This window comes from Pavona decussata, unplaced genomic scaffold (assembly GCF_977016875.1).
Source record: "Pavona decussata unplaced genomic scaffold, jaPavDecu1.1 SCAFFOLD_195, whole genome shotgun sequence".
Classification (NCBI taxonomy): domain Eukaryota; kingdom Metazoa; phylum Cnidaria; class Anthozoa; order Scleractinia; family Agariciidae; genus Pavona; species Pavona decussata.
Window position 1 is genome coordinate 2121879 of NW_028145604.1, and position 13021 is coordinate 2134899.

General features: G+C 38.3%; 1 protein-coding gene and 1 long non-coding RNA gene across 2 annotated transcripts; one reads left to right on the plus strand and one right to left on the minus strand.

The window, feature by feature from the left end:
• Positions 1-434: 434 nt before the first annotated feature.
• LOC146461714 (homeobox protein Hox-C5a-like) lies at positions 435-7545 on the minus strand. The gene is made up of 2 exons (XM_085086694.1): positions 4662-7545; positions 435-2113 (listed from the first exon to the last, which is right to left on the minus strand). Exons 1-2 carry the CDS (start codon positions 5014-5016, stop codon positions 1689-1691), a joined length of 780 nt encoding a protein of 259 aa, XP_084942820.1. The 5' UTR covers positions 5017-7545; the 3' UTR covers positions 435-1688.
• Positions 1173-3945, plus strand: LOC146461715 (uncharacterized). Its single transcript, XR_014857356.1, has 2 exons — positions 1173-1306; positions 2394-3945. It is a non-coding gene; the product is annotated as an uncharacterized LOC146461715 (long non-coding RNA).
• Positions 7546-13021: the final 5476 nt, after the last annotated feature.

Genomic DNA, 13021 nt, shown 5'->3' on the forward strand with positions numbered 1-13021 from the left:
GAATTTAGGGTTGCGGTTATCTATTGGTCGTCTCTTAAAGGATCAGTGATTTTTAATATTGACTGATGGTATTCCTAAAAGTTGTTTTGACTCCGTTTTAATTTTAGAAGGACTTTGTTCGAGTAACACTTTTTTGTAAAAGCACTCTAAACGGGCATCACTTAATGTACAATTTCATTTGGGGTGTATTTTCCTTTCCGTTTCACAAAAACCTCACATCCGTTGATGTCAAGTTTTTTCGTTGCCTTTTAAATGAAATATCAAATTGAACTGCTTAATGAAAAAGTGATGTAATGAATTATTCGGGAGTAAAGTGAACATCTGGTGGACTTCACAGTTCTGGTCGTTCGTGCGTGATGTAATGGGTAAGGAACAAACTTCACCCGTGCTGAACCTTCAGCCATTTTATATCTTTGATTTATGATTTACACACATTCACTTCTGAGGTCAACATCAATTGACGTATATTTACAGCCAAGATATGTTATTATCATTATCATTATTATTTTATTATTGTTATAGAGATTCTCAGGAGTGTGTATAAAAATATCATACAGAACAAAAAAAATAAACGAAAAAAAAGTTATAATCCTAGTCAAAAACCTCGTGTAATGCGTTTCTAGCATTTCAGAAGTGTGTGAATAAAATTCCAAAAACCAACCCGTGGCCATTCAAAGGAAAACCGTGGAGTAGAAAGCTGTCGAGTAGTACTTCACGAATAATGCTGCTTTTTTTAAAGGAAATCACGATGAATTTACAGCGCTGAACTTGCGTGCACATCAGAAATACTAAGTAGTAAAATTAGATGGTCGCACTCGGCAGTGCCACGTTTAGGCGGCGAGTGAAAGAACAAGAAAGGATGTAAACAAAAACTCAAGGGCTTCTCAAAGCGCTTTTGTTCTTAGAGACTATATCCATGTTTCATGCTCTTTCAGGACACCTGCATAGCTGCCAAATCCAAGTACCTCATCGATCTTGGCCAACCGACGCATGGCGACGGGTTACCACGCCATTGTTCTTGCTACAATGCCAAGCGACAGTGACTAATGACAACCGTGCCTTCGTTTCAAAGACGACTAGCAAAGACAACATGACAGCCTAAATGAAAAGAAATGATGGAAGATCTAATAAAGAAAATTTTAAATTTCACACTGAATGACATTTTTACAACAGAAGCGGACCGAAGTCTCCCATAGCATATCATTTGCTTGAATGATCTTGATGCTTGTGTGAGCTCGTGCTTCGGTGACACTTGTATATACTTTGTCCGAGCTGAAGGTAACTCAGCATAAGTCCTCAACAAAAGGTATTAATCTTCTTTAAACACTTTTACAGCCGCATTTTGCCTTTCAAGCCGTTAATATGCTATTTCCTTTTGGTTGGCCCGATCGTTTTGTTCTTTTGTAAGGTTTTTGTTTCGGGGTGAGATTTTTATCAGATGGCCACTTCATCGTGAAATGAAATCCAAATTAACCAAAATACAGACGATTTTATCTTCCTAGCGAGCTAGCAAATGGCGTCTGTTTGTTTTGCAGTAGTTAAACACACTCATTTCTGTCGAAATATTGCATAGTAGATGATATTATAACTTTTCAAAGCGTCACACATTGTTGGGGCACACCATGTTCATGTTGAACACACACATGTAGTTCTTGTTAGATTAATCTGAAACTGTTTTACTTTAAGCATTAAAGCGATAAATAGTTAGGAAAGTATTGAGGTGTAGGACGTTGAACAAAAATGTCCGGGTTTTGTTGGTAAGTTGGGGCGCTGTCACGAACAGAGCGCTGGAAACCTTGATGAAAACTTGGGTTGAAATGACCGCCATTGGATTCATTCACTCCTTGCTTGCGACTGGACTCTTTAAGATCTCTCTTCCACTTCATTCGTCGATTTTGAAACCATATTTTTATCTGTGTCTCTGTAAGATCCAAGTTGGATGCTATTTCAATTCGTCGTGTTCTTGTCAAATATTTGCTAAAGTGAAACTCCTTCTCCAATTCAACTAGTTGTCGCTGCGTAAATGTGAACCTCTTCTTGTTGTTTGGAATGCTTTCTCGTTTTTTCTCCACGGTTGCGGTCTCCTCTTTTTCTGATCCATGAGATACAGTAACTGTTGATGTGAAGAAAACGAAAAAAAGGTTTAACGATAGGAAAACTAGCTCTTTTAAAAGCCTATTCTTTGTTAAACCATATGTTAAGCTTGAAATACAACTCAGGTCGAGGTCTCGTTCATTTTGAAATCATTGATGCATCAAAGTCACATTTTTACCTACTTCGCAGCTTAAAGCTCGTTCAGCTAGTCAGGAATATCTTTAATCGAATGGTTTAAGCAGCGATTTTTAGCAGCGATTTTTCTGTGCATGTGGTTTATATTTTGTGTTTTCTTTTAGTTACTGTGCAAGGAAGGACAGGAAAGTATGCATGGCCACGCCAGGGGATGATATTTTGCATTCAGTGGAGCCACTATGTTTAAAGATGAATGTAAACTGTTTCGGATGTGGTCGATAAGAGTAAAGATAACCTCTTCTCTGATCATTCATATGAAGCGATAAAGATCTCTGAAAAACTAAGCGATTTCTCAACGCCATGTTAAAAGTACTTGAAGAAGAGATTATGGGAAGTCCAACAGCTCTTTGTCATTTGATGCATGATGTTTAATTTAACAATGATGTGCTACCGAATCCATTCTAGAGCCCGAAAAGTATTCTGCGTATATCTCTTCGACGGCTCATTCGGTTTATAGTTAGCACTATAGCTGAGTCGCTTTCTGTAGTAAGTTGTCGTACACAACTTTAGATTGAACGCTTCAAAGATGACCTTGATAGGCATGGCCCCTTTGTTTGCTGTGTTATTCCTGTCTGTGACACGAAATAGAAAGAACGCTTAGAGAGCACTATTTTTGACGATTAAATGTGTTTCCTTTCTTCCACTTGTCCTCTGTAAATCAGTTCAACTCATACGATTTATTTCTCACACTGTTGCAAATTTTGTTGTCACATCCGTTTGTGAATGTTTACTGTCATGGTTAGATATGGTTAGAAATTCTGAATACATAAAAGGATTGAATAATCTCGCTGATAGTCCTCTTTCAGTATTTCAGGGATTTGGACAGCTCTTCGAGTCTATCTGATATTATCAGTACTGGATTTGAAGTTGCATTAATGAAATTTTCCTAACTTAGGCTAAATACTTGTCCGCGTTTATCAAATTGTTTACGAGCTTGGCAAGGCCGAACTTATTTGTTGGTTTACAGACTATGTACATTGTAAATTTTACAGTTTCTTTAGCAATGTTTTGAACTTTATGGTCAATTTGAACTACTTTTGAACTCCTCTATAAAAGAGGTTCGTATTCAATAAAATTCCCTAGTCATTCAAGAAGCGAATTTTCTTTGACAACATTCAGTTTTGAAAGAAATCTTTTGTACAAGAACAGACCATGATGATCAATGCAAATGTTTCACTCGAAAGCTTTCCTCTTAAATGTTGCCTTAGGACACTTCAACTGAGATAGCAAAATTAATAGGATCACCTTGAGCAAGTCGGGTCATTCTCCAAATATTGATGGCCAGTCTGAGTGTTTAATAATTGAATTGCATTGAAATCAATTAAAAAGATTTTCACAAGTGCCTGAAAAATGTCAGCCGCACAAACGAAAATAAATTACCAATTTACAGGTTTTAATCGAAAAATTCGGTAAAGTAGTTCCTGTTTTTTGGTAAGTGCATAAATAAACAAGCTTACTAGCAGGTGTGAGGAACAAACTAAAAGAAAAGATTATGAATTTTTTGCTGTGGTTATTTTTGGTGTTGAGTTTGGCTCACTTGAGCGTTAAGATTATAAGCGATGTTAAGTTGTGATCTTGGCAATCGATTAGCGGTAACCGCAGTTAGAATTTGATTAACTAAATGTACTGTGGAATAAAACTCACGGGTTACCTTGATTTATGAATTATATTGTGTCTTAGCTTTCGCCATAAGGCCATAAAATACCCGCACTAACTGACCTTCACCCTAAGGGAATTCAACTCATCGAATTCACTCTAGCGAGCAATTCTTGTTTTCAAAGACTACCTGAAGGTACTCGATCCCTACATTGAGGCCCCTAATACTAAAAATGCCACGCTTGTATGAAAATATAACTACACAGTCTCGTTACAACGTGGTTTATTTCAACGCTTTTTACGCAATATTTTCGCGTCTACTTCAATGGAAATACAATCAGTTATTGCCGGGCAATAACTGACTTGATGTTCAATAGTCCATGTAGTATTGACGAGAAGCGGTATCCATTTTCACGCTAACTAAAAGAAATGGTTTTCGATAAACGGGCAGTAGAAAGTGTTACAAGAAATGTCTGAACTCGACACAATAAAGTTTGATCACAGCAATTCACTGCTTTAAATATTTGAAACCATTCGCTAAAGGGTTTTAACGAAGGCGTGATTACACGCACACTCAGGATAATTCACTGCAAAGCGTTTAACAAACATAGTCGAAAACCGCACGCTCGTAACTAAACATACGAACTACTGTATAATAATATAAAAAATGTTATCAGGATTGTAAACTAGATTGATAGCTTGGGTAATAGGATTGTAACTGACATTAGATACAGCTATATTCAAGTAATTTCACTTCAAGTAACTTAATTTGTTACCTTTTCTTTTAGTGAACATCCACCGATAGTTTGCGGTCTGCCAGCGTTTTTTTTCCGCATTCTGAACTCTCACACTTTCATTTGAAGGCGGCTGCGATTGTGAAGAAGAAAACGGAAGAGATGATGGTGAAATCGGGAGCTCTCGGCTTGCCACTGGCATCGATGAAGCACCTAACGGAGCAGAGAAAGGAAGGAAGCTTTGAGGCGGCGAGTGAATGTTTATGTTCGGGTGCCGAGCGCTGTTTGGAGGATGTCGTAGAGGCATCGTCCGTCCAAAATCTACGCCATGGTAGTGTGGTGAAATAGCCGCTGTCAAGTGTGGTGCTGGCATCCTATAGCGCCAATCGTCCATCATTTTGTTAGAGTCTAACCGTACCGGCTTCCAACTGCTGTTGCTAACTGACCAAGCGTACGACCGACAATCAGTGAAAACGTACGTCGATGTGGGTGACTTATAAACCGGGGCGGGTTCTACGTGCTGTGGTCAATTTATCGATTAATAGGATCAACGCACAAGTTATTTTACCAAAGCATGGTGCGCTCCGATGGAAGAGCTAAGATCAGTATTTCGCTCCGCTTGGCAAAGACCAGAGGAAAATCTCCTAGGGTTTCAATTAGAGACCTCGCTTTCTCCTTTTCTCGGAAGTCTCTGAGCGAATCTGCAAGAGTCGCGCTGGGGGCCTTCAAAGATACAATGCGACGCACGCTTCAAAAATAATTAAAATTAAATCGTATTAACTTAATCAGCGAATGCTGAACAATAGCTCGGAGTCAATCGTGTCTTTTTTTTCCAGATGGAAGGACAAAACGTTCCCACATATTTTAATATTAGCCTCCGGCAAATGGAATCTATTATTGAGACCTTATGCCTCACTTTAGCAAAGTCATCTTATGTGGCCAGAAGCTTTGTATTTTTGATCGAAAAATAATTATAACAACAATTGAAGTTTCGACTTTTGTAACCATCATTTTGTGTTGTCTTCTGACCCATACAAGAAGTAATGATTATTATTCCGTTATCTAAACTGCGAGTGAAGACGGAAGACCGCCTAGGAATAACGAGCCATTTTGCCAACTGTACCTTTGTGAGAAAAGGAGAAAACAAAGTCGCATATCACTTGTTTGGTATAAGGATACAGCGGGAATTCTTTTATAGTCAACAGTCACCAGTTCAAAATATTGCGAAAATTTATAAATCTCTTTAATTAACATTATTTTTCACTTCAAAATAAATAACGTTCACCTTCGTGGCTCGAACTTTCGGTGAAATACCACTTAAAGTTTAATATATTCCGGAACTTTTAAGTTTTTTTTTTTTTCAAATCCGGCGTTTTTGTGATCTGTAGTTTTCAACTGCGTTACGTGGCGATCGCGAAGGGTCTTCACGTTTCATCTAGCTTTCTGGTACAAGTTGTGTACAAACTGACTTACTCAAGCAGAAAGTTTGGTTTCAGTCGCGTCATTTTGTGGCTGTTTAATGTGCAGATTACACGGGCTCCGTTGGATGGCGAAACTTCAGCGAAGCATAGACAAAAAAATTGAATAGATTTCACATTTTAATAGGATGTTTCGTGCTGAGAGGTACAATAAGGCTCTTGCCGCATTGAGGCCACACAAACCTTAAAAGTTTTAATCGCGGTCTCAGTGAATGGCTTGCTACTACTTGTATGAGCATGAACTGGTTTATATTGATTTCGCAAATACACCGTTGTGATTCCGTATAAATTGTTCAACGTGACTACATGTGTCCATATAGGATCTAAAAATAGAGATCACGAGCTGCCGTTTTAAGGCGTGTGTGGGCTGGACGTTTTGGCATCTAAAAAATCATCTGGGAGACACCAAAAGAATCACCTCAAAATTGCTTGACATGGAATAAATTGCTTAGTTCTCGAAATATTTTATATTCTTTTTGTTTCTATTCATGATAGGTAATGCGTGTACCACGCTGTTACGTTTTTATAAAGCGACCTCAGCAGTAAAGCATGATCGGGTAAATGACAAGAGAACTTTGAGGTTGTCATTGCAACGAGTTATTTTTACAGTAAAACATGTTTTCAAAATGAAAACTGTTGTCGTTTTTCTTAAAATTTTACAGGGAGCTTTAGCAACGACGACGGTGATGGCAACGATAACGTCAAAAAAGCAATAGGCTTATAACCAAAACCACAACTCTGCACGTGCATTACACTTTTTGGTACATTTCTTTACCGTCACCGCACGACTAGGATCTGAAATTTCCTGATGGGATGTTTTATGGAGGATGAAAACACACGAAGACTAATCTATTTTCTTTCTCTTGCTTAACTTGGGTGTGGTCTCCAGGAATTCAACTCCTGGAAATTTCACCTACATTTGACATTTAAAGTGAGTTGGAATAATCGCGACGACGTTTGAAAAAACGCGAATTCGTTGTAATAAATAAATTTTTGCTTTTTTCGCCGTCGTCGTTGGTAAAGCTCCCTTAGAACTCTGGTGCTAGGGCTTTTGCTATATGAAGAAATAATTCATAACAAGAATTCTTCATTGGAATACTTGGAAGATTTGAACATAATATGAAGGGTCTCCACCCATTTGTATTCCTCCAAGCTAACTTCTAGAATGCAATTTCGGTGCATAGGTCGAATTTTACCGCAAAATTAGTTTTTGTGTGGTTCAGTCTCCATTGTTTTTTCTCATGGGGTGGTATTGAAGTTTATGTTCGAAGACAGGTGTAAAATTTCTTAAACGAAGTAAACTTGGTATTTTAAAATTGAATGCTTCAATTTCAGATTTAATTTATATTAAGTTTCTTGTAAATGTTAATATAAACTCGGTTTACTTTTAAGTTTAGGTAATATCATTCAAAATTAACTCAGTTACTCGAGAAAGATAAATCAATTTAAATAAAAACCTAACGGTGTAATTTATTCGTTGCACACTGAAGCGAATACCACTCAATATATATCTTTCCCATTCCCAAAATGCCATCAACCTCAAGTATAAGTAAATTTTAGGAACAGCGAGGAACAGTTAACTGAAAGCTTCTAGATCCATAGAAAGGCATCGAAAGTACATTACTAACGATAAAACTTAAAAGCGCGCTTTTCTCTGTGCCTTTCATAAAATAGTAATCGTTTCTCTCTTATAGAGCAATCGTAAATTATGTAATAGCATTTCAAGTGTTGAGTCTGGATGAAGTCCCAAAGTGTGACCATTTAGCCGTTCTGGGTGTTGAAAAAACCGCCTTTTCGCAATAGCAAGGGTAAAGAACTGCATGCTGCTGTGGTTATACAGAGGCGGTTTCCATAGTTCAAAGTCAAAAATGTCGTACTATGCATTAAACAATGCTACAGTGATTGTAGCCTTTCAAGGGATTCCAGAATTGAAAATGTCCCGCTGAGTCTAACTAAGGGGTCTAAAATAATCGATTTTTAAAACTCAAGAAATCTTTAAATTGAAGATGGTGTTGTGAATTGTACTTTATACCAGTCTATCGCTGTTAAGAGATTTCACCGACAAGTCTGGCTTATTGCAAATTCCAGATATTTTATTTCATGCTAGCATACTTTCTCTCGAGGCAGGCTTTTGTTTCATATCTTATGAGGAAACAAAAGCTATTGAAAACTTGAACAGTTTGGTAGAAAGTTTCCACAAGGACTCCGCCGAGGCGAGATTAATCATGTGCGTTCAGAGTTGAACATAAAGTCATCTCAGATTGATTACTTATAATTGCCTATTCCCTTTGCCACACATCTAAACTACAATAGTTGTTATGTTTCTCCTCGCATGTTGTATAAAAAACCTGTCCGGTACAGGAAAGCGGCCCCCGGCTGTTTCAGTCTTACAGCATTCGCGGTTTCTCAGCCCCTTGTACTTAAGAAATCGACGACTTCAAGAGAATAGCATTCTTAGTGTTATTTTGGGATAACGCCGAGGCAATACTTAAGGAACACATTATCTTCCTCATTCACTTAACTCCACCACTCAGTCCCTTGGTCATTCACTCTACAACTTTTTCCTCCCTCTAAGGTGAAGCATGTAGGTTTTCTTGTCTGTAAGTGCATATAAGAATTAGTCTACTAATATTATTCTCATACTGCAAGCAAGGTAACTTGTACACATGTCTAAAAAGCATAAACTGTCACAAGAATCGTAATTCCTCGAAATGCATTTCAGTCAAAAGTATATGGGGGCATTTGCTGTTTTTTGAACGCAATGTATGTCAAGTTACACTCAGCTTTAAACATGATTTCGCTCTCTTTGAAACAATTCCACACCACGCATGCTCAGCATATTGTTATGTGACGTAGCTTCGACATCAGAACCGAACAATCACATTACACAGCTCCGCGGTATGGCTGGTCAGTACAGGAGTCTGAGCCGGGTTATGCCATACTGATGAGGCTTAACAAGTCCGAAATAGCTGCGCATGGTTGTCACTACCCGGGTGATATGACTGTGCGCCATAGTGTGACCAATACGTTTCAAATCATTTATTTTAAAGGACCCTAGAACGAGGTTGTGAACGATGCAACTCCGCACGTAAATCAATATGATTGAAATTCAAGATTGGTTTGCTCCTAAATGAAAAGAAAATTAGAATTTCGTTGGCAAAATCGAACTTGGATCTCCCGGAGCTAGGTGATACTCCTCGTAAGTTTTGGTAGAGATGTACCACCCGGTTCTCCAAACCTGAGAGAACTCATTCTCAGAAGAAAATTTGTTTATGGGAACTTAGTATCGATTTTATAGAGTCACGCTTTGCTTTTTTTTTTTTTTTTTCTTGTGTCTCTTCTACGAAAATCTCTTGAATTTCACATTTTCAGGGCGTGAAAGTTTGTTGTGGATGAGGTTGCATGTACATGGGCGAATGACTCGTTACTCATGTACTCATCAAAGAAGAGAAATTTTGTTTATAGGAACTTTGTAGCGAAATTCTAGAGTCACACTTTGCTCTTTATTTGTTTATTTTTACGTCCATTCTACGAAAATCTTTGATGTTTTCAGAGCTGGCCTCTACTAACCCATATCCATTTTTAGCATGTCAAATGAATCTTTTTGGTTGTTCTTAGTTGTAAAAAGCAAACCAGTTGTTATCTTTGAAATTGTAATCAAGTCGGTTTACTGTAGACATGCTTCCCCCCCCCCCCCCCCCCCAGTTTTTGTGTAAAATTCTTTGTAATACACCGCTGTTTTGAGCGAAATCAATGCGTATAACATGAACATTTCGCCGATTCACTTTTTGGGAGTGGAACGAATATCTGGCAAATGACCTGCGGCAATTCTCAAGCGTAGAAAACTTAAAAGCAAACGCCCTGTAAAACTTTTGCAAAGACCTATGACGAAATAACCCGTTTACTGTAAAGTGCATGCAAACTCAGAACTGGACAAAATTCCCAGATTTCTATCAAGATATTCAGTAACACGGACATGAGGTACTAGAGAACTGCTGCTCAATAGCGTTCACCTGAATCGGCACTAAGTATTTCGTTTACATTTCGTTTATTTCATGACAAATCATTTCAATTCAGCCCGGGATTTTTTTAAAGTTGAGTAGAAGTAACGGAAATCGAGAGAGGCCTAATATGAAACTTTCATGTGCGCTTAGGGTACCTTTTTATTCCGGGCTAAAACTTTCAGTTGACCTGCACTTCTCAAAAGCTCTATTTTCACTGGACCCTTATAACCTGCAGCTGCATTGTTTTTTAGGGTTGGGAGCATTGTTCTCTTGTTCGTTCTTTTGTCCTCTCGACCAACCATGTAAGACGTTACAAACGATGCAGGTCGCCCCAAAACGTTCTCCATGCTATGGTAAACTCATTTCAAAACAGATTATTCACCGGACTGAGACTTCAGTTCACCGAAACTAGGACCAGCTAACATTACAGTCGGCTATGACTGAAATCCTGTTTGTAATCGACAACTTAGAAATGAATTCATTGGATGACAGATGATTTGCGTGCTGAATGAAAGCGTCTAAGAACAGAATACCAGAATCTACATTGTCTGATGCGAAGCCGAGCGGCTATCTTTGAGAACTGAAGCATGTTGGAAACAACCTTTTGTCTGTTCAGTGCAAACAAAACAACGAAAACTTGCGAAACATGTTGAGGTATTGAAAGCTTATACATGCACGTAAAGCAAAATTTTCCTTGTCAACGTGTATCTCTATAACTGAAGAGAGGTTGGTGGAAAAATTGTAAGGAAACAGAAAAGAAAAAGAGAATAAATACCATTTGAAATAAAAGCAAAATTCGGTGTCGTTTTCAATAGACCACGACTGAAAAAAGCCCCCATTGTGAGCTACCGGAAATTCGTTGTTACGCACTATTACACTTGTTTTTGACAAACATGATATGGTTATTAGACCTTGGGCAATAAGACAATTTGAAATTAAATATGTTATTTTTATTTCCGCCTGCTGATATTATTGACTTTATGAAGTGACGTTGAATTAGTGGACTTGACGTAGCCAGTGACGTAACATAAACTGAAAGCTGTTGGACAGTACCCTGGCTATTGAATGGCATAATTGTCATCGAGCTAGCGCACGTTAGTTTTGCAATGCTTCTCGACATTATGATACTCGATAAACAGCTAACAAAAGAAATGTGATGATAGGAAATTGTTATTAGTTCCAATGACGCTCACTAAACTTTGCCAAAGTATCAAAGCCTGGCAGAAATGTGGAAGATAACTAGACAACTCGTGTTGCTTTCAATCACTGCAAGGTGACAGTTCTTACCGGGTTTACAGACTTCAGGAACGAGCAACTGTTTTCAAGTCGACAATTAATCATGGAACGAAGTTAGAAGTGTGTACATCTTTATGAAAGCTTGTTTTGGACCAGTGTGCTTGGAATGATTTTACCATGCATCCAATGTATTGAAGCACACCTCAATGGTCTACACAGCCTCATGGTTAATCCTCTAGTCGCAACTAACTTCAAGGGAACTCTCCTTCTTGCGGTAAGAAACACAGCCTTTGGCAGCATAAAGCTAAGGGAAAGATATGATTAGATGATTATATTACTACGATCTGACTTGGACATGAAGATTGCGGAGCCATTCCACCGATTTCATCCGTCCCTAAACAGTATATTGTTTCAAGGTTCAAGTACAATATGGCCACCGAAAGTTAAACACACTTTGATTATACTATGACAGGTAAAACACCGACTATCGAAGGAAGTATAAAGTCCACAAGCAACAACGAGGAATGAACTAATCACGACATATTATTGATTATAGCCGTCCTGCGTCCAGTCTAAACACATGGCGTGTCAAACATCGCTTCTTCTGATCAAGTAGAAATTTTCTTTGAAAGTTCAGGAAATGTGACATTTCTAGTTAGAAAGGGGTAGAATTGAATACAGAATGTTCACCGATATACTCTGGATCCAAATTACCATATTGTTTTCGCGGACGTACTGCAGTTTTGTCAAAAACACTCTGTGACGAGAAATCGAGCGTGTCGTAAACAAGTTGTTCCAAACAAGAATGAAGTAGGATTTGTTGTAGAATTTTAGCAGCCGTTCCTTGCAATCCTTTTATACGTTAAACTTTTGGTTTAATCTATTTCTAAGTGAAATTGTTTTCAGGGTAACAAATCGTTCTATGTTATGGCTAACCCCGCCCGACAGTCACCCATGCTCGAGAGAACCGGAAATGCCACGCTATGCGCTATTGTCTTCAGCAGAACTTGTTTTTGAGAAACACGTTTTCGAAGAGCATTTTTGTGTAGCTCTTTTATATCGCCAGAAGCACCTGACACTGATCAAACACAATGTACAATGTAATACGAAAAACTTTATTTGCTCGTTTAGAACAGTATCGTGGCTGTACCGAAGTTCCTATGCACTGATTCCATAATTCGTTGCTCGTCGTACTGTTCGATTTCAAAACGACAATCGTAGGCACAAGCTGTATAGATTTATAGTCACAAAGAACGTTCAGAAATATCTGAAATCTTGGCAATCTAGACCGTTTATGGGGTCAGTAATTGAAACATCCTGGGGTTTTCCTCGGAAATCTACAAATTTGGAAAATGATTGGTGGCTGAGACTTGTGTACATGTGGCTCAGTGTACCCATAACTACTCCAAATGCCGGCTAAAGATCTAGTGACAGCCTCTCGGTTTGTTAATCTCCTGTTAAGTGGAATGTTGAAAAGCTCATTTTAGACTGTGTTCTTAGAGACCTGACCTTCGGGAAGAGGTGCTGGAGTTTGCTTGGTCTTGTTTACTGCTTTTCATTTGAAAATGACTAGTTAGCATAAGAACAACCTATTTTTGTATATGAAAAGTCTTGAGGTTCAAAGTTAACTCCAGCCTCGCCTCTAACCAAAGGCTAGGTCACTAAGCACACAACTGTAAAATGG